The 20035-nt window shown below is 44.9% G+C and overlaps 6 protein-coding genes and 1 non-coding gene across 7 annotated transcripts; 5 read left to right on the forward strand and 2 right to left on the reverse strand.

The window, feature by feature from the left end:
• Positions 1-780: 780 nt before the first annotated feature.
• On the forward strand, positions 781-2440 carry BO86DRAFT_320043 (putative amino acid transporter; the record flags this gene model as incomplete). Its single annotated transcript, XM_025668278.1, has 5 exons — positions 781-889; positions 955-1063; positions 1123-1238; positions 1297-1539; positions 1602-2440. The coding sequence occupies 5 exons, from the start codon at positions 781-783 to the stop codon at positions 2438-2440; spliced, it is 1416 nt and encodes a 471-aa protein (XP_025524674.1).
• Positions 2441-3609: 1169 nt separating this feature from the next.
• Positions 3610-3682, forward strand: BO86DRAFT_t235. The gene has a single exon. It is a non-coding gene; the product is annotated as a tRNA-Lys (tRNA).
• A 485-nt stretch (positions 3683-4167) lies between these two features.
• BO86DRAFT_402460 (uncharacterized protein) lies at positions 4168-5841 on the reverse strand (the record flags this gene model as incomplete). The annotated part of the gene is made up of 1 exon (XM_025673859.1): positions 4168-5841. The coding sequence occupies one exon, from the start codon at positions 5839-5841 to the stop codon at positions 4168-4170; it is 1674 nt and encodes a 557-aa protein (XP_025524675.1).
• Positions 5842-6676: 835 nt separating this feature from the next.
• Positions 6677-7561, reverse strand: BO86DRAFT_402461 (uncharacterized protein; the record flags this gene model as incomplete). Its single annotated transcript, XM_025673860.1, has 3 exons — positions 6677-6847; positions 6916-7071; positions 7547-7561. The coding sequence occupies 3 exons, from the start codon at positions 7559-7561 to the stop codon at positions 6677-6679; spliced, it is 342 nt and encodes a 113-aa protein (XP_025524676.1).
• A 399-nt stretch (positions 7562-7960) lies between these two features.
• BO86DRAFT_319906 (uncharacterized protein) lies at positions 7961-8972 on the forward strand (the record flags this gene model as incomplete). Its single annotated transcript, XM_025668267.1, has 2 exons — positions 7961-8482; positions 8664-8972. The coding sequence occupies 2 exons, from the start codon at positions 7961-7963 to the stop codon at positions 8970-8972; spliced, it is 831 nt and encodes a 276-aa protein (XP_025524677.1).
• Positions 8973-14737: 5765 nt separating this feature from the next.
• On the forward strand, positions 14738-15341 carry BO86DRAFT_458261 (CVNH domain-containing protein). Its single transcript, XM_025677279.1, has 3 exons — positions 14738-14913; positions 14970-15162; positions 15221-15341. Coding segments are annotated over exons 1-3 (327 nt in total). The 5' UTR covers positions 14738-14780; the 3' UTR covers positions 15222-15341.
• Positions 15342-15744: 403 nt separating this feature from the next.
• Positions 15745-16354, forward strand: BO86DRAFT_437682 (uncharacterized protein; the record flags this gene model as incomplete). The annotated part of the gene is made up of 1 exon (XM_025676077.1): positions 15745-16354. The coding sequence occupies exon 1, from the start codon at positions 15785-15787 to the stop codon at positions 16352-16354; it is 570 nt and encodes a 189-aa protein (XP_025524679.1). The 5' UTR covers positions 15745-15784.
• Positions 16355-20035: the final 3681 nt, after the last annotated feature.

Consider the following 20035-nt stretch of genomic DNA (forward strand, 5'->3'; position numbering starts at 1 on the left):
TGCAAAGCTTAGCATGGTTTGCCCATCATCGCCAAATGACGCCATCCGGAGCACACGTGGTGTGCGAATTCCCATGAGCCCATGAGCCAGTGGAACCCCTGCCAACCCCTCCAGGAACACACTTCGCAACCTTAATTTGTAGTGTCAACCACAAGGCTGTCAACTTAATCTCGCCCATCCAGACCATTTATCAAATCACCAAATAACCAAATTACTCCAACACAAAGAAATTTGCGACCATCACATAGTGACACCACTTTGTCCACGGTCACCCCGATTATGTAAGGGTCATGGCAGGGTAACATTGGCTGCCTCTTCCCAATCCAGATTCGGCCATCTCCGAGCCCTGCGGGCTGCAGTGCGCTGCTGCAGTCAGCTCGAGGTTTCCTTCTTCCATCGGTCGTCTTTCTGACTTCCTGGAATCCTTCCTTGCCACTGCCCAGCGCTCTTGCTTAGCTTGCTGAAATTTTTTTTCTCTCTCTCTCTTACTTTCATACTCTCATCATAGGTTGTTCGCATCTGAGTTTTGCCTCCATCGTGCTCCGCACATCAGCAAGCTAAAGAGGAACGCATGTTCCTGGTTGGCTATCTGGGGCCTTATCGCGAACATCGGTCGCGCTATCACGCCATAGCACCCCAATCAACCCGCCCACCACTAGTGCTGCGTCTAGAACATCTTGATTCTTTAAAACCCTGCAGCCTCCGCGGAAATACGCTCCCCTCATACTTCGTTGCGGAATCGTGCACTTCGACAACAGCAACTACCACAACCTTTTCGCGATGATCCACGACGAGAAGAAGGAGCCGGTGCAGCAGCCCGCTGATGTCGACGAGTTCGATTCCGATGGATACAGTTCGGCGGAGATCTTGAATGCGCTCAAGAATGAGGGTATGCTTGATGACTATTCTGATGGCGAGGATTGCGGCTAATTTTCCGTTGTGCGCATGGAACAGACAACCAACATGAGATCCAGCTCCGGACCATGTCGTGGCAGAAGGGCGCGTGGCTGCTGTGCGGAGAGCAGGTTTGTCTGGCTATCATGTCGCAGTCCTGGTCGCTGTCGTGAGTTGAGCCGATACGTGATTGTGTGTCATGGGTACTAATGGCTGTTGGGTTTCTAGAGTCCTCGGGTGGGTGCCAGGAATTATCACCATGTTGCTTTCCGGGATCCTGTTCTGGATCACTTCAACGACCATGCACAAATTCATCATGAAACATCCGCAGATCCGAAATATTTGTAAGGGACTCTGGTGGTTCTTGCGAATCGAGATCGAGGCTAACGATAGCATGGGCAGGCGACTTCGGATTTTATGCGTTTGGCAAGAGTCGGATCGCCTACGCATTTGCCGGGTTCATGCTGATGGCGAACAACATCCTCCTGATTGGCTTCCACATCTTGACCGGGGCCAAGATTCTCAACACCTTGTCGGATCACTCCCTCTGCACGGTGGTGTTCTCGGTGATCTGCACGATCATGGGCGTGGTGCTCTCCGTTCCTCGGACGCTGCACCATGTCTCCTTCATGTCCATGTTCTCATGTGAGTTCTCGGATGAAAAAAATCTTAGACTCCCGGCGGATTGCGCTAACCTACCTCCGTAGCTGCCTGTATGGCCATTGCCATCCTTCTGTTCCTTATCTTTGCGGGGATTGAGACAGCGCCACTGTATGGGTACAACGGCAACTACCCCACCGACGGCCCCGTGCGCACCTACGCCTTTCCCCTTCCCGGCACGACCTGGGTCAACTGCATGAATGCAGTTCTCAACATCACCTTCCTCTGGGTGCCCCAGATCCTCTTCCCAAGCTTTATCGCCGAGATGGAGCGTCCGCAGGACTTCCCTAAGGCCCTCGCCGTCCTCACCGGGATCTCCGTCATTTTGTTCATCGTCCCCCCGGCCATCGGATTCCGCTACCTGGGTCAGTACTCTACCGCACCGGCATTCGGCAGTCTGGGGACGGTCGCATACAAGAAGGCTTCCTTTGGGTTCGTCATCGCGCCCACTCTGATCATCGCCGTTATCTACGCCAACGTCAGCGCCAAGTTCGTGTTCGGGCATCTGATGGGTCGATCCCGCCACGCGCACAGCAACACGGTCATCGGCTGGGGGGTGTGGCTGGGCCTGATGGCGGCGATCTGGATCCTGGGCTTCATTTTCTCGGAGGTCATCCCCAGCATGGGCGACTTCCTGTCTCTGCTGGGAGCGGCGTTTGACTCGTTCTTCGGGTTCATCTTCTTTGCCGTGGCGTACTGGCAACTCTACAAGGGCAAGTTGTTCGCCGGCGCTGGCCGCAGCATCATGACGGTGATCCATGTGTTTGTGATGGTGTGCGGGTTATTTCTGTTGGGACCGGGGCTGTATGCGGCCGTCGAGGCGATCATTGCGGACTATGCCGGGGCGGTTTCGCCGGCGTTCAGCTGCGCGAATCTGGCCTTGTGATGTGTGATGATTACGTTTGTGCTTTGCTTTCTTTGTGAATATGATGAACAGAACATTAATTTGTAAATTTGAAGGTTACATGTGACGTTGTATCTAGTAAATGTGGGTCTGTTGTCAGGTTCAGTATGGAGCACTGTATGCGGGTGATGTCCGGCTGGCTGTCGTCTTTTGTGACTATTGTGTTTCGATTTCGGATCCGAACACTTCCCACCGGTGGCTCTAGTACTGTAAGAACTTCGGCCTCCAGCCGTCTACTTTTTCATGTTCATCCACTCTGAGGTTGCTGTTTCCTCGCAATCTGTTCTTCTCTCCTTTCTTTCATCATCTCCTCTGTTAGACAATCTGGTAACCTTTTACATTTTCACACTTCTCCCAACCTCCTTCATTCCCGCTCGCCTACGCCCACTTCTTGTTTCGACTGACCTGCCCCCCACACCTTGTCTTGATATTGATTACGCGCCGACACTCTGGTCGTTAATCTCGGAGACTGGGATTCTTGCCTCCTGTATAGCAAGTTGTGCGATTCGGCTCGCGGTCCGTTCCACGACTGGCCCGTCTGCTGGTACGTCTACGTTAGGCACAGTCCATCTCAGTCCGCACGACGCCATGCATACCAGCGCCGACTCTTGTGGTGGGCGAGACGACCAGTCGGAATACCTGCGCTATGACTTCTTGCCTGGATGGTCAGGCATTAATCTATCCCGGTAGGGTATCCGCCTTGGCACTCCTCACTCCGTTAGGTTACCGTCGACTGGGTGAGCATGCGATGATGCGTACCGTGACTGTCAGTCGAACACCTACTATTGCTTTATATGTTGAAGATCATCCCAGTGCCTTGCAGGTCAAAGCTATCGGTCTATACTACGATATGCAACACGCATGTGTAAGCGGACTACTGACCACTTTGGGGGTCCGCAAAGCCACGCCAATATATACAACCGCACCACAGTCCCGGATTTTGCTGCATAGCCACAAACTCCGCAATTCGTTGATTCACAAAAGCACCAGTCAGTCAGCCTTGGGGACAAGGTCTGTATTGCCTTTGGCAATCTCTGCATTTACCCCAAACTGACCATAGGAAGTGCAAGTGCTGATGCCATCAACGTACTGCAGAATAACAATTACTCAGGGCTATGTATGCAACCAAGGCACAGCAGTTCAACCAACCAGCCCGGCTAGCTCAATCGGCAGAGCGTGAGACTCTTAATCTCAAGGTTGCGGGTTCAACCCCCGCGTTGGGCTTTCACTTTTTGTTTTTTTTGGGGGCAGGCTCGGTAAGAGTGGGGCGCCTGCATGCAGTGTCTGCATGTCTGGTCTAGATGCGAGTGGGTGGGTCTCCTGATGCAGCAGCTGGGATTTCTCATTTTGCATTCTTCGGAGGATGAAGCTATGCATTACTTACTCCTGTGGAATGCTTCATGTGCCGTGCGGTGGGATAAAGGAGATGCTTACAACTACAAAAAGGTAGATTGTGATTCAAAGGGGGATCGACAAGCAGAAAGTATCTAGTTTGTTGACATACTGTGATTCACAAGCGCTAGTTCCATCAATCACCCACTGCCATTGTTTTTAGTATGCATCTACTATCGCATGTTCGTTCAAGTACAGTTGTTCACAGTCGAACATGTATATGTCTTTATATTACAGCTTTCCACTATAAAATCCCCGAACGCAGAAAAAAAAAAAAAACCCCTCGCACTAAACAAACAGCACCTGCCGCAGCCTCTTCACATCATTGCATCGAAATGGGTTGATATTGGCCTAGCCCGATCAGAATTCCAGGCGAGACGCAGCGCCAACGGATCCCCCAACAACCCATCCCACTCGGGATGCTCCTCCTCCAAATGCAGCAGCAGGCCCCACCAATCCCGGTGACACCCCAGACACAGCAGACAGACCGGAATCTCCGCGGCATGGTCGGCCTCCAGATGCGGGACCAGCGCGCCCAGTTTCTCGAAATCCCGCGTGCAGAGCGGGCAGAACCGCGGCCGGGGCGGGCGGATGCGCGGCGGCGGCGGCGGCGGCTGCGGCTGCGGCGGCGGGATGTACTCTTGTCGTGACTGCAGGAGCAGTTCCAACTGGATGGGGTTGGCGGATGGGGGTGGTACTGGAGAGGTCAGTGAGGCGCACGATGTAGACGATAGCGAAGACCGTCGGCGGCGCTTTAGCCGTCGAGGTTCAGGGACGGGGTCTGCTTCGGCGGTGGTAGTACCCCTACCGGCCTTAGCACCAGTGCTAGTACTGTTGTTACCGCCGCTTTTACTGGTGCTGATGGCACTGCGAGAGCCCCCCGCCTCGGCTTCACGCAGATGCTTTCGCCAAAAATGCTTCTTGTACCCCTGTGACGTCTCCATGCGCCATCCGCAGGGTTCTGTGGTGGTTGTCGTGGTAAGCGTTCCGGTCCGGGTCCTTGTGGGGATGGGGAAGGTGCAGGTGAAGTGACCTTCTTTGGTGCGCTTGAAATAGTAGTAGCAGCATGCGGGCTCGAGGATGGGTCTTTTGGTGTCTTCGGGGGTGGTGGGTTGTGGGCTTGGGGCTGGGGCTGGGGCCGGGATTGGGATTGGGATTGGAATTGGGCCAACGTTAGTCGGTGTTGGGCCCGCCATGATGCTGACCTCTCGTTTCGACTCGGGAAAGAGGGGCGGGGGCAGGAGATGCAGCGGTGGTTCGTTGGACTCCTCCTCCACGGCCAGAAGGAAATCAGTGAGAGTAGTGGCCGGGGCTGAGGCCGGGACAAGGGCAGGGACAGAGACAGGGACAGGGACAGTGGCAGCTGTCGCAGTCGCGGGCGTAGTCCTGGCACCACTAATACCGCTACGTACCCCACAAATCTCGCAGGAATGCCCTACATCCGCCGCCCGTTCATGCGCCCGGTGATGATGGCTGCGGTAGTTCGGCCATGCGCTGAATTGCAGATTGCAGAACCGGGTGGTCCCGTCCGGTGCTGTGTAGATGTAGGTACACATGTAGAGTCCTGCGGGTGTGCGGGTATAGTGGTAGGGGGTGGTGATGAAGGGTCGGCAGGCTCCAGGGGTGGCGGGGGCTGAGGGTGGGCTGGGAGTTGCGATTGGGGATGGGACTCGGGTATCCTGCTCCTGGGGCTGGTCGCACTCGATCCCGCAGGTCCGGCACCTGAAAAGCGCTGCTGCCGGGGAGGGCTGATGACTCTCCTGCTGCTGCTGCTGTAGCGCGTAGAGACAGGGCCGGTGGTACATGGCCTTACATTTTGCGCAGAAGTATAGTTCGTGGCTTCGTAGGGCTTTGTCGCTCAGGATGCAGACCGCACACCCCGGGGGTGTGGGGCTGGGGACTGGTTGAAAGGAGACCACTTGCTGCTGATGTGGGAGCCCCGACTGCGGAAAAGCCGCGGAGTCGGGGTTATGGGACACAGTGGTCGGCATTGCTCGGTCCTTGGCCCTGGATTGTTGCTTGGGAGATCTGTCCTTGAGGTAAGTAATATAGTAGCGAGTGAGAAAGACGAAGAAGACAGTGTGATCTTCAATCAGTCTTTATATAGAGAAACCATTGCAGGAGGTGTTAGGCTAGACAAAAGTCTTGGAGGGTTTGTGTAGAGGAGATATTCAGTAACGTCCTTGTGGAGATCGACTGGTTAAGTTGTTTGTGCTGTATAATCCTGGATTTTCTTTGTAGTTGATGCCCAAGTCGCAGATCTCGAGCTAATTTGTGGTCGTTTGTCAGGGGAAAAACAACGTCCTCCCTTTGGCGCAATCACAAAGGCGGATATCGAGATCAAGCCGCGTGGAGAAGATCGGAGTCTTATCAGCCAACAATTGATAGGTTCTGAGACATCGAAATCAGTTGATTAGATTCAGAGTCGATAGTTCTTATCTCCGGAGGTGTATGGTGTGTTGATGAACTTCGTGCCGTCTCTACGCTCTGGCCTCTACAATTTATTGTAGGGCTGCGAAGGCCACCGAGATATTTTACCCGTCAAAGCCAGTCCCATGACAGAGGTGCACAGTTGACACCGAGTGGACAAAAAAAATGATATCAAGAACACGCTTTCTGAACAGAAGCCTAGGCAATCATCCCAGAGAAACAGAAAATTCTTCAGAGATATAGAACAGATGAAGTGTGATTAATGGTGGCTACCAAGCATTCATAGTCAACACCCTACTTCAACCAGTTCACCCCTCCCTACTTACTCAGTATGTTTCACTCAAAAGACGCCACCTTGTGCAGATGCCACACAAGCCTGCCAATCAATGGTGAAAATCAAGGATTGCACTTGGCAAAATACCCCGAGCCCTGGTAGTCGACGAGGACATCGAGATGGATCATGACGCCACAGAACTGGAGCTTTTTGTCCTTCGTCTGGACGTACACGACGCGGATAGGGGTTTTATCCTGATCATCAGACTTATTGCCCTTTTTGTACTCCTTGATCTTTGACCCCTCTCAGTAGATTGGATACTCATACATATCTGCGTCGCGCTGGTTGCATCCTTTCACACCCCACTGAATCTTGTCGGCGTTCTTGAAGTCGTGAGGTCGCCGCTCTTGCACTTGGTGAAGCCAGCGGCGTTGGCCTGAGCCTTAGCAATATCGACGTTAACATGGAATTCTTTGACATCAGACTTGTTTGTCTTGGGCTTGCAGATGAGCCATCCCTGTTCACGAGAATCATTGTTAGCCAAAGTGGGAAATGACTAAGAAAGTCATATAGAAAAGGGTGAACAAACTCTGTGTGCCACCTTGGCGACTGTATGCTCGATATCTTCTATGTCTTCCAAAGGTAGCGCGTAACCTCCGTGTCATTCGAAGGCAGCGAGATAACCTCTGCGTCTCTTGAAGACAGCGCAACGGATATCGGAATCAGAAGAAGGAAAGGCAGAAGAAGCTCAAGCTGCATTTGGGATTTCTCTTTTTGTATGTAGTGAATGTTAGAATAGATCCGAGTTTTTTTATAGATATCCGGGTTGCGGAAGATGAGGTCTTCTTGAGCAGAGAGAAAAGCTACGTAAAAAAAAAAAGAGGGAAGGTGTTGTTTGATACATGAGAGATTTGTTCTGTTGTGGGCTCAGGGAAAAGAAGAAAAGACCTGAGATTATCAGGTAAATGAAGGCGCATCTAGAAATGTGGTACACAACTGGGGGCCATTTTGATGGTTAACCATTCACTTCAAGCCGGTACTCTAAAGTATGACAAGTCCCTCTACCCCTGCATATAGACTCGGTATAATGAGGTGATTGCCATGTCGGGCAGATCTTTGCCTGGAAACGACCAGGCGAGTTTGAAGGCGTATCATGAGATGTGGTACATGACAGGGGCTGGCTTTGTAGCTATCATTCACTCTGAGCCGGGTACTCATATAGGACAAGTACACTACCCCTTCATACAGGCTCGGAGTGAATGAACTGACTGTTGTCTCGGGTTGATCGTCAAGATTTTCTCCTTATCTCGGAAAACTTTCTGTCTTCCTCCATCGTATCGTCTTCTCTTCCCCGCCCATCACAAATTCTTCGCATGATCTTAGATCTTTCCAAGGAGAAGAACATCATGGACTCCAAAGACACCGTCAAAGGGCGCGCTTGCCTCCCGCTCAACATCTACGATGAATGGGACGACGAAGAGGACCTCGCTTACAAAAACATCCTCGTCAACCTGGTCGAAGGAGAACTTGACCCCTCTGAGGCCGCTCGTCAAATTGACGCGGTCTTGCTCCAACACTACGCGTCAAGATACGACCTTCTCCGCAGCAGGCCCAATCCCTACCAGCTCACCCCGGAGGAAATCACTAGAGGTTTGACAAGTATCCGCGAGGTCGCGTCATCAGCTTGGGGCCAAGTCAAGGGGGTCTTTCAGTGGATTGCTGTGTTGTGTAGCGCAGTCCCACCCGGCCACCCGGCCCAGGACCGCATTATCATGTTCCTGGAGGCACTGCGCGCAATGCCCTTACATCACGTCTTGTGTCTGGGGCCCGACTCCAACGAGGGAAAGGATGTGGAGCCATTCCTGGAGCTCGAGCTGTGGCCTCTGGGCAAGAACTGGTGTGAATCGGCGGACGCTTTCTGTCGAGAAGTTCCTCGTACGTATATCTTATTATATCTTATTCATCTCCCCGCTTTTTGGCTCTCTCTCTCTCTCTCTCTATTTTGGGGTTATCTTTTGATTCTTGCAATGTATGTTGGTTAAGCTGCTCAGAATGCTAATGTACCCTTTTCCAAACACAGCCTGCGGTTACAACTGCGCACAATGCCAGCAAAAGGCCCGAACCGGTCGAATGACAAGCGACGAAGAACATTTCCGATGGCGCAACTTTCAGTCCGCGATCGCCCGCATCACAGCACTGGGTCTCGTGGAGTGTGGGTTTCTGTGCTCCCTGGAGAGAATCATCCCTGGCGGCTGGAACTATGCTCCATCCAAGACGACAGCAAACGCCTGTGATCTGTTCGCGGGCGTGCAGTGGATCCTGCTACACGGGGAGTACGTCTACGCGGAGTGCAAGAAAAGGGACAAGGTCACCGACCCAGTACGGCAGATGTGGAGCATGGAGAGATGGGGTCTGTGAAAGCAGCTGTTTCTGCGCATTGTTTCCGGGGAGATTCGCAGGTTCGATATGGATGTTAAACAGCAGGCGGAGCTGGCGCTTCTGCGGATGACTGAGTGTGAGGAGGGGGAGTGTGTGAGGTGCTGAGTTGCATATCATCGCTTTACTGTACTTTCTTTTCTGGTTCTTTTTCTACGTTCTACTTGCTATCCCGCGCAATCAATCTTCATCTACATGTAGCATCTATCAGAGACGGAAGATCTATCCCCTTGACTTCTATGGCCCATTTCTCCTTGGAAGCTGTCGCTCGAAAGTTGGTCAAGAAGGACGTGAAGCACACATTGAGCAAACTACTTAGAATCTAGAAAAGAGAGAACAGCCCCCATGTATACCTAACTTATGTCCCCTCTCCCTCTACCCTTGCCTAAAATTAGGGTCAAACAGGTCGATGTGCTCCAGATTATCCTTGGCAGCGGCTTTCCACTCCATCTCTCGGACATTATACGGCTGGCCATACTGCTCGTTCAAGGGTCTTCTTGAGTCTCAGGCATTATAACATAACATAAGGAATCCTCCAGTAATGAAGGTAGCCGGGGGTCATATACCACCTCTTTCCACCCCTTATGGTAGGAATCGTGACCATGAGTGCTCCCCACCGAAATGAGGTCGAGAAATCTCAGCTTCTGAACGTAGTCAGACGACTTCCAGTGCATGGTGAGCATAGGGACTACGATAGTCATCATCTGCCGTCGTCATCTAGGGGTGCCGCATCCCACTCCCATGTTCGGGTTGTATTTGGGTACCGATAGTCTCCCAGACTGCAGGTGAGCCGACCTCGTTTTTTTGGTCGTGTGGCACGAAAACGGCTTACTAAGAAGTTTGGTCACATGATTTCCAAGCCACCTTATTACTTATATAAAACATAGATTTCATTCCACATTATCTTTTCAATACCCTTACATATAACTGCTACTACTTTTTAAGTAGTTTCCAAGCAGTTAAGCGGCAGTTAAATAGTGCTTAAAAACTGCTTTACAACTATTTACATTAGGAGTATTATTAGGGAATACCCTTTATCATTCTTTTACATTAGGGTTCTTTATTAGGGAGTCTGTTTTAAAGGAAAATGAATTTCAAAGTAAAAAAACAGTTAATATATAAGTTTGTGCGGCATGTTCTTGCTTATAAATCTGCATCCAGTGGGGTCGGTTCACGTGAACATTTCAAAGAGTTCATGTGACATGTAAACACTCTGTCTCCAACGTGCCCGCGAAGTTAAGCATTGTGTGAGATGGCATAGGCACACCTCCGTCCGTATCCAAGATGAATCGAGTCCTCCCGAGCGCGAGTCCTGTGGGCGCAAGATCTCGCGGGTTGTCGAATTGAGCGCACCGGGTCGCGCCAGTACCTGGTCAAAAAATATACAACAGCATAAGTATGGTGGTGCTCACCGAGCGGCTGCGGTGGTCCAGTACCGCCTTATTTAGGGTTATTTAGGTCAGCTTCTGGTGGCCGTCAGCACCCTAAATAATAGCTATTTTTATATTTTTTTATCTATTTCAAAAGCAACTAGTATTTATTGTAGTCCCCGGCTCTGCTATACTAATAGACTGGCAATATAAGTAAACTCTGCCCCTTTATTTCTTTTTGTCAACAATATGGGCAGATTGGCCAGTTGGCAGCCTCAGGCTTGCCAGTTCGCCACCACTGCCAGGCGCCACCTTAAGCCCTGCCTGCCACTGAAGATATGCCTCAGGCTCGCCAGTTCGCAGCCTTAGGCCACCAGTTGGCGGACTGGTGTTCCGAGTTCCGCCCACCCCGCAGCGGAGCAAAAGGCCTTTTTTTTAATTTACTTTTATTTTATTTAAAAAGCTTTTTTTATATACCTCTTAGTAACAGTTTAGATAGCTAGATTAATAACTGCTTAATCTAGATATATTTTAATTATGCTAAGGCTAAAAAAATATAGTAAATAGATTTTAGTATTAAAAATAATTAAAATAGTTAACTATTTAGTTTTTAGCTATACTATAGTTAGATATAAAAATTTTCTTAATCTAACTATAACCTAGTACTCAGGTATAAAAATTCTAATTAACCTAATCTGACCTGGCTGTTAGCCACTCTAAATATATTAGAATTAAAAATATTATTATATTATAATTAAAATATATTATACTTTATATATTATTTATATAACAAGATGATATATATTATAGATTAATTTATAATTATTAATCTATTTATTATATTTATTTTTCAAAAACAGATATAAATAATTAAAATATTTGTTATAATTTAATCTAATTTTAACTGTAGAGTTAAAATTTTTTATATTTTAATCTAAATGTTAGATTATAGTTAAATTATAGTTAAGATATAACAGTCAGGTTAAGCCACTCTAATCTAAATATATTTTAACTATACTAAGACTTAAAAAATATGATAAAAAGATTTTAATATTAAAAACAGTTAAAACAGTTAATTATCTAATTTTTCACTATATTATAGTTAGATATAAAAACTTTTAATCTAATTTTAACCTGGCGGTCAGGTATAAAAATTCTAATTAACCTGACCTGACCTGGACGTTAGCCACTTTAGGAGTAACTCTAGGTATTATGTTGGTTGGGTTCAGTAGTCAAATGATTAATCAATTTCGTCCACTATATTATCAATGAACTACCAGGACGGAGTAGCAGGACTAGATTAGGCAAGGGCAAAGGCAATATCAAATATCACTCTCAATATACAGAGATGGACATAATTGCAAATTATGGTGTAGGCAGCCGGGTCGAAAGGCCGACGAATCAAAGCCTGATTCCTATCAATCCGGAGGGGCAAAAGAAGGAAACTTCCCAGCTATAGAACCTTTCGATTTTATCTTCCTCGTATCTTCCTTTTTCACTGGTTGATATTTTGCTCTCATGGCTGGCCTTGTCCTCTGGCTTCAACTTTCACCTCAGATCGTGAGAAGCTCACTGGCCCGGTATCTAATCAGCCATGGTGCCGCGGACATGGAGACGTGTATCGAAACCACCGCCTCGTAGGCGAACAGCAGCCCTTGCCGTATTGAAAGCGTCCTGAATTGATCGACCGTAACCAAGTGCGGCGTAAAACTCACGTGTGAAAAAGACTGCATCCTCATCCAATATTGCACCACTCATCCCGATTGCACACCCAATTGCATCAGCCATAGCTTGGGCTTGATTGGCAGTATAACAGCTATTGAGAACCACAAGCTTTACTGATTGGTGGTTCACAAGAAACTCGGCCAAATCATTACCTCAAACAAGTTGACTCTGTCCATTATCGGTCTGGAAAACTATTCCTTCACGGTCCCCATGGCCACTGAAATGTAATATGGTGGGCTCGTTTCGCATCAAATCCATGTTAATATCCTGTACACGACAGCCATGACTGTGACTGAGACTGAAATTATCTTGAAACTCGTTCTTTGGATTGCAATCATCGACTCTCGGAGCTCTTCTGGGACTTGTATGGCAGCTTGGTCACGTGGACTGGCTGCCAATACATGTATGTTGAGAGGGCTCTGGAGCTCAGTCAACATTTTTGTCAGAAAACTGGTATCCAATAAGCCAAAATTTTGGCTTGTTAATAAATCCCCGAAAGCTTCAGTAGATAGTGTAATATCTTGGCACCATATTGAAATGCTTTTGATACGGTTCAAGGCGTTTTCAGAAACTGCGTTTCTTGTTTGATCTGTAGAAGCAAATCGAGTGCCTTCTCGCAAGAAACACGCTGCCTCTCCGATCAATGCAAATGCGCAATGAGCCGAGCTAGCTTCGGCTTTAAGCGAATTCAACGTGTATTCGACGAGAAGGGTAGCTTGCTTGCCCGCCCTTTCTGATATATCAGGTATCCTGTGTGAAATACGGTGACGCGAAAGTCGGGAATTAATTTCATTGATAACCTCGTTCAATTGTATGGTAGCACTCTTGTCAAGATCTGCACGTGGATTGTTTAATAGCAATTCAAGGCAGCCAAGGAATTGCCCAACTTCAATTGCCCAGTCATGCTGACGATAATCAAACCTGAGATTACCAAGTATCGTGGCAGAGAGAAACGGTTCCATTTCAAACGATTCCATTTTTATTGACAGTCAAGCAGATGTTGCACTTTCTCCAAATTGTGGTCTCGGCCGGCCCGTTTGTTGGATAGTAATTTAATAAGGCAATTCAAAGCCTTAGAAGTATATGACGTTGTGTTGCTAAAGAGCACGTCACTTTTTTCATATGGGAATTTTTGAAGGCGGGTACGTAGACAGCATAATATAGAAGAGAGGAGATGACAGTAAGGATTAACCGAGCAACTTATATGGCCTAGATTCCATCCTTAAAGTTCAAGAGAAACGTCAACAAGGTTACTATTAACAGACACATAATAGTAGCAGCGCAGAGAAGAGCTAAGGCGAGCCAACGTCAAATAATTTTGGTCATGGGAAAGATGCAACCTTGGGTACGTTTCCGAGGCTCACCAAGGGATCTTCCACGAGATTACGAATGCCATATAATGGTCGTAGAATTATTCGTACGATTTAGAAGGTAAAAATGGAACCTTACTCTTCCATAGCTTTTCTTGATACAGTGAGTGCGGCTTAGTAACTATTTTGGGTTCGAGAAACAATTGAAGAGTGTAGGCAATGACAATCTTCTAAGCTTCTCAGGCCCCAAGTCAAGGAATCACTGCTAACTACATTGTTCTTAGGGATAAATGCAGTCACATAAAACAGTTACTTTTTCATTACCAATAGAAATAGTAGATGACATAATTTAGGACAACAAGGAGTTATACGAGGGACTTTTAAGCCTAGATTAGTGCTATTGGAATCACAGTGCTTCTTAAAATAGTAGACAGCATTATCAAAGAACAATAAGTAGGTTAGGTATCACGGGGTCACGCGCTTGGTGGTTAGTTTTATAGTTTAATTATATAATTATAGATGGCGGATAGCTGGGTAGAGGAAATGGATCCTTTTCCATTTAGATCGCGGTTAACATCTCGTCCTGGGGAGAAATGACTTTGAAATCCATCGGACAACTAATCCAAGCCGGATCCAAAAGTCGAACTCGGTGCACAGGAGAAGGCTTTTCGTTACTCTAATAATTAGAATTTTGCTGATTTGACTAGCTCGGACAGGATGACTGCAACAATGATATCACTTTACTTCCATGGCACCGCGAGTTTGGCTAATCAGTATGTAGAATGAAAGGAGCTATTAATAATCTTCTCGTACTGCTTTGCAATATGCGAAAGCCATTTAGAAGCAAACCAACCACTTGTCGGTATGTGTGAGTCCAGGACCTTCGATTTCGACTAACTGGACCTACAGTGAAATGGGACCTGAACATCGTTCTCCAATCCAGACTTGGTAGAGAAGCGCCTTGCAGCGGTATTCAGAAACCTGAGATACCAGATAGAGATAAATGCCCAAAGACCGCGATACTGCTATTATCCAGTTTGTTGATCTGGACCCAACTTGAGGGTTGGGCAGGCGGGCCTCACGCTCTGCTGACCGAGCTCGTATAATACGGAGATGATCTGACCCGCAATTGATAGCTATTGTCTGCAAACGGCCGCCTTTTTAACATACATTAAAGTCCAGATCCAAGAAGTAGCAGAAATTGTCGCAACCTTATATTATAGGTCTAGAACATTTTTACCCATGGCTCTTCTACAAGGCCATGGCCAGCCTATAATCAACTTCATATAAATCTCGGGTCATTATCCGGCCTTTGGGGAGTTCTTATTCTACAACAATATCGGAGATCCGTCAAACTCCAGCAGGTCCATTTACACATACCCATTATGAATGCAACCAACGGGCTTTATATTGAGCAGCATCCTTGTGACACCTACCTTGTCGGCTTCTGCCAGAGGCGCGAGGGTGGGTGGAACAAGAGCAAGCTTCGACTGGACTCTTGCCTTGGCGATAATGGCGGTAAGTCTCAGCTCTGCGATTCAAGGGAAGGATCTTTCGCACTGAACGTAAGACAGGCCGCTTCGAGTGGGGAGGAACTGAGTTTACCGAGCAGGCAACGAACATCAAATTCAATCCCGAAGAAGGTGCTGGCCGTAATCCTATTCTGCGAGCTGATCTTCGCGACTCGGCTGGCAACTACCTCCGTAACAGGGATGTGAACCTGGCGGAGAGGATCAACAACTATGATGGGGATCTCCAGTTCCATTAGTAAGTGCAGTGTGACTTGAACAGTCTCATGCCCCGGGCGCGTTAACATATTCGTTAGAAAAGCTTCCCCAACTAATTAGTAGTCCGGTACTGTCGTTCATGAATCGGAAATTCCATGCCTTGTTGTTTTCTTTTTTCTGCTTGTAATCGTTCTTTAGGCTCAATCAAATATGTTCGGTGGGTTAGTCTATAAGCTCAAAATCTCTACGAGTTCAATGTCACTTGTACGTAGTCACAAATTTTATTCAAAGAATCTTCCCCCGTCCCACAAATATACTTCTACAAGCGGCCAAAGCCGAAGTTACTCCACCCATGAGCTCCATGGACCGCTATTATATAGCAATCTGCTGAAAGAAGTTTGCCCCCCACTCATCGTAAATTCTTTGGGACACAGAGACGAGCCCCCGCTCCGTGGCTGGCCGTTCATATGAATGAGTCGACAGGAATATCCTGCCCACACAAGGAGGTTGAATCAGACAACCTAAATATGACGTGCCAGCAACAGGTATCTAAATATATTGCATGTGTGTCTCCCTTTGGATCTCATAATAAATTTGTCGTCTTTGCTCATTCATAGAACCACGTCTTCCAAGGTCCTCTTCACACAAGTGTGTTTCTTATCATGCCAGAGTCGTCGAAATCCTCAAGAAATGGCACCTCGCCCCATAGTTACGAAATCTTTCGTGCCGCCACCGGCGCGTTATACAAAAGGTTGAGGGCCCAAGAGACTCACAAGACCACGCACAATCGTCTTTTTTCCATCGTCTTCAACTTCCTCGCCATACTTCAACTGGTTGTTGGAGCAACTATCACAGCACTAGGGCCATTGTCCGCTGATCACATGGTTGCAATCACCATCCTAGGGGCAATTAATACTGTTGTTGCTGGTGTCCTTGCCCTTATGAAGGGACGCGGGCTACCGCAGCGTCTACGAAAGGATTTGACCGAGATCAGAAAAGTTAAGACCTATATCGAAGAGGTGGAGATAAGTCTAAGATATGATGCGGACGAGCAGGTAAATCGAAACGTGATGAGTCTAATCAAAGACTGTTTCAACCGGTACAGGATAATGCAGGAAGTGATCGACATAAACCTACCAGACTCTTATGTCAATGCGCCGCAGCTGGAAAGAGGCAATCAGTCAGGGAGTGTTCGTGTAGCTGATGAGGAAATGGGTATCTCAGCCAGATAATTTATATGATTGTATAGGCTTCTGTATTTTGAATTGTCAGAAGATTAGCTCCTCAAGGAAGTAACGGGCAAAAGACAGGATACAATACTACTACTCCTTGAGAGTTCAGCTAGCGATAAGCTATTTTATCGATGATCAAAGTCGAACCAGGGAACACATATATCCGAACCATGAGCCAGAAAAGGGTTTGGGGCCTGAAGTTCTCGAGATCTAGATTTTCTTTGTACCATGTATCTCACATTGCATGGAATCAACAACAAAGAAACGTTGCCTTCATCACCGTTTGCAGACGGAGTCTACTAGCTCCTTGGTAGAGTTTGATACCTATCATGGCAAAAGTCAGCACAGTCAGGGTTGCATTGATAGAACGACCAGAATACGAGTAACTGAAACCAACAACAAGCAAAATTTCTATCTTGACTGAACCACAGATCTACATCTCTTTCCTACTGCCCATTCCGTCTTATGACCGACGGTCTTCATTCGTGAGTCGATGTCTACCACTAGCTTTAGAGATCTGGCCCTTGAACAAGCTTTCCTTTAGGAAATCTTTGCGGGCATCATAAATCTCTTGCTGCCAATGGGTGTAATAGTTAGCTTTGCACGGTTCAGGGCAGACTTATTATGCTGTGATTGGACCCAGAGCTAGTATTTGTTGAGCGCGGCCGATCTATAGTGGGATCCTCTTAACTAAAAGATTCAGTGCCATATGTTCAAGGCACCCATTCCCGGCACCTACCCCTTCAAATCTCGGTTGTCTATGGAATTGAAATGTGACAGCAAGTGTGCGTATTATAATGTGTGTAGCTGTATGGAAATACGTGGCTGCCTCCGAAGAATAAGAAAGTCTAAGGTTATATTCTTAGAGACATATTTAATACTTTTAATAAAATTTATGAAGAATGATAAACAGTTTATTGGCCGGGGCTGGCTTATTTCTACTTATAGAAATACTAAGCCCGGGTAATAATAACCAGATTGATTAATTATTGATTACTGGACGGTTCTCTTTTATCTTGAGATTATTTTTCTTTATATCTTCTACCTCTTTTACTTAGTTAAACAATTAATCGAATGGACGTTTCCGCTCAATGACCATCTTCCTTCCCCTTGTGTAGCGGTTTTCAGTACTCTGTGGCGACAAATCAGATGCAAATCACGTCGGCACTACGTCATCAATCCGTCTTCTTCATTCCCCGCAAGTTCGAGGCAGTACAAGTAAGCCTGCCATCCGCGCCTGATGGGTCTACCAGACCAGTGTCAACATCAGAGAAGCACAATGAGCAGTAGCAACAAATTGCCCGTCACACCAATACTGCAACCCTGGTGGACGACCACCTCCCGCCAGCCCCGCCCACATCTTACTTAGCGCCTGATTTTTTTTAGTACTTTCTATCTCTATATACTCTACACCCTTTATTATAATATCTATAGCTTACTAGTTTTTACTTTTCTACTGCTGTTCTAGACTAGTCTTTATAGTATTGGTATAATTAATCTAAAAGTGCCTTTACCAGGCGGGTTTTAATATATGGCTAAGACAGTTTACAAGGCCACTGGGCAACTAGTTTTTAATATTAAAATACTTCTAATTATAATCTACTATTTAATTAATCAGTAATTTTAATTGTATAAGCCCCAGTACTTCTAGATTCTGCAGCTTATTAGTTTACTGCTTAGAGCTACACCCGCCTAGCCAGGATTAATAATTTTTTTATTTAATCTATTTTTACTGGGGTTTTATAAGTAGTAAAAGGTACTGTAGCTATTTCTACTAAGATTAATACTAGAGTGGCTAACGGCCAGGTTAGATTAGGTTAATTAGAATTTTTATATCTAACTACCAGGTTATAGTTAGATTAAGAAAATTTTTATATCTAACTGCAGTATAGCTAAAAACTAAATAGTTAATTATTTTAACTATTTTTAGTACTAAGATTTATCTGCTATATTTTTTTTAGTTTTAGTATAGTTAAAGTATATTTAGATTAAGTAGTTAATAATCTAGCTATTTAAATTATGTCAACAATGTGGGCAGATTGGCCAGTTCGCGGCCTCGGGCTCGCCAGTTCGCCACCACTGCCAGGCGCCACCTCAGGGCCTGCTCGCCTGCCATTCCTGCTTGCCCGCCACCTTAAGCCCTGCCTGCCACTGAAGTTATGCCTCAGGCTCGCCAGTTCGCAGCCTTAGGCCAACAGTTGGCTGCCTTAGGCAACCAGTTGGCGGACTGATGTTCCGAGTTCCGCCCACCCTGCAGCGGAGCAAAAGGCCTTACTTTCATTGATTATTCTAGACCCTATTCAACCACTGGTTCTATTGTTCTCAGCCCTGTTCTATTCATATGATTTTCATATAAATTTCATATAAATTTATGTGTTTTTTCATGTGTTTTTGATAGCCAATTGGCTATAAATAAGGATAAAAAGACCCCTAGAGTTCTATTCAGAAGTTCAATTAGTTTAATCAGTTTTCATTCAGTTAAATCAATTCTAGCAGTTTAGCCTCTTTCTTATCTGATCTTTAATTCTTCTTATTTTTAATTCTTCTTATTTTTAATTCTTTTATTTTTCTCTCACTTTCACCTCACTCTTGCACCCAATTTGTATGCAAAAGTGAGAGTCCAATGAAGTCTTTCTGAGAAACCTCAGAAAAGTTCTTAATAAACTATTAGTTTAAAAATACTACTAGTCTAATATTTATTAATATATAAAATAATAAGTAAAAAACTAATATATCTACTAAAAGTAATTCTATTTAAAAAAATAAAGTAAAAAATACTAAAGTCTCTGCTAATATTTAAATAAGTATAGTAAAATATATTTATAAACTTGATTATATATTTATAATTCTATAGTAATTCTAAATAGCCCAGCTGCCAAAAATATAGACTAGTTTACTATAAAAATATAAACTATTATAAAATTTATTAAAATAAAGATATCTACTATTTAAGCCTAATATATAAAATAAGCTAATTAATAATATAAATTTTTAAAAAAATTTAAAAAGAAATTAAAAAATATAGTTGGATATCTACTATATTAAAATACTACAATCCAGTAAAAAGCTTAATTAAAATTTTTTAAAACTATATAAAACTAAAAAAATTATTATTTTATATATGTACTAATTAGATTTATTTTTTAATATAAAAATATATTCTATATTTAATACTAGTTTATTTATTTTTATTAGTAAAGAACTAGTTTTAGGCTAGTATTTATTTCTACTATTTTATATAAAAATTACTAAATTAAAAAAATAAAATGTTAAAAATATTTTTAATTTTATATAAAACTATAAAGAATATAGTTACCCTTAACTAATATATATTATAAAATAAATTAGATATTTTAATCTAACTACTAAGCTAGTCTAGTATTTAAAAAATATTTACTAAATAATTAAAAACTTTTTCTACTATTATTTTAATAAATTATAATCTATATTTTAATAAAGCTTAGTTTTAGAAAAAGAGTATACTATTACAGTACAGATTTAATATACTTATTTTATCTATTTTATTTATTTAATTTATTTAATTTATTTAATTTATTTAATTTATTTGATTTATTTAATTTATTTTATTTATTTAATTTATTTAATTTATTTAATTTATTTAATTTATTTAATTTATTTAATTTATTTAATTTATTTAATTTATTTAATTTATTTAATTTA

This window comes from Aspergillus japonicus (assembly GCF_003184785.1).
Source record: "Aspergillus japonicus CBS 114.51 unplaced genomic scaffold BO86scaffold_53, whole genome shotgun sequence".
Classification (NCBI taxonomy): Eukaryota; Fungi; Ascomycota; class Eurotiomycetes; order Eurotiales; family Aspergillaceae; genus Aspergillus; species Aspergillus japonicus.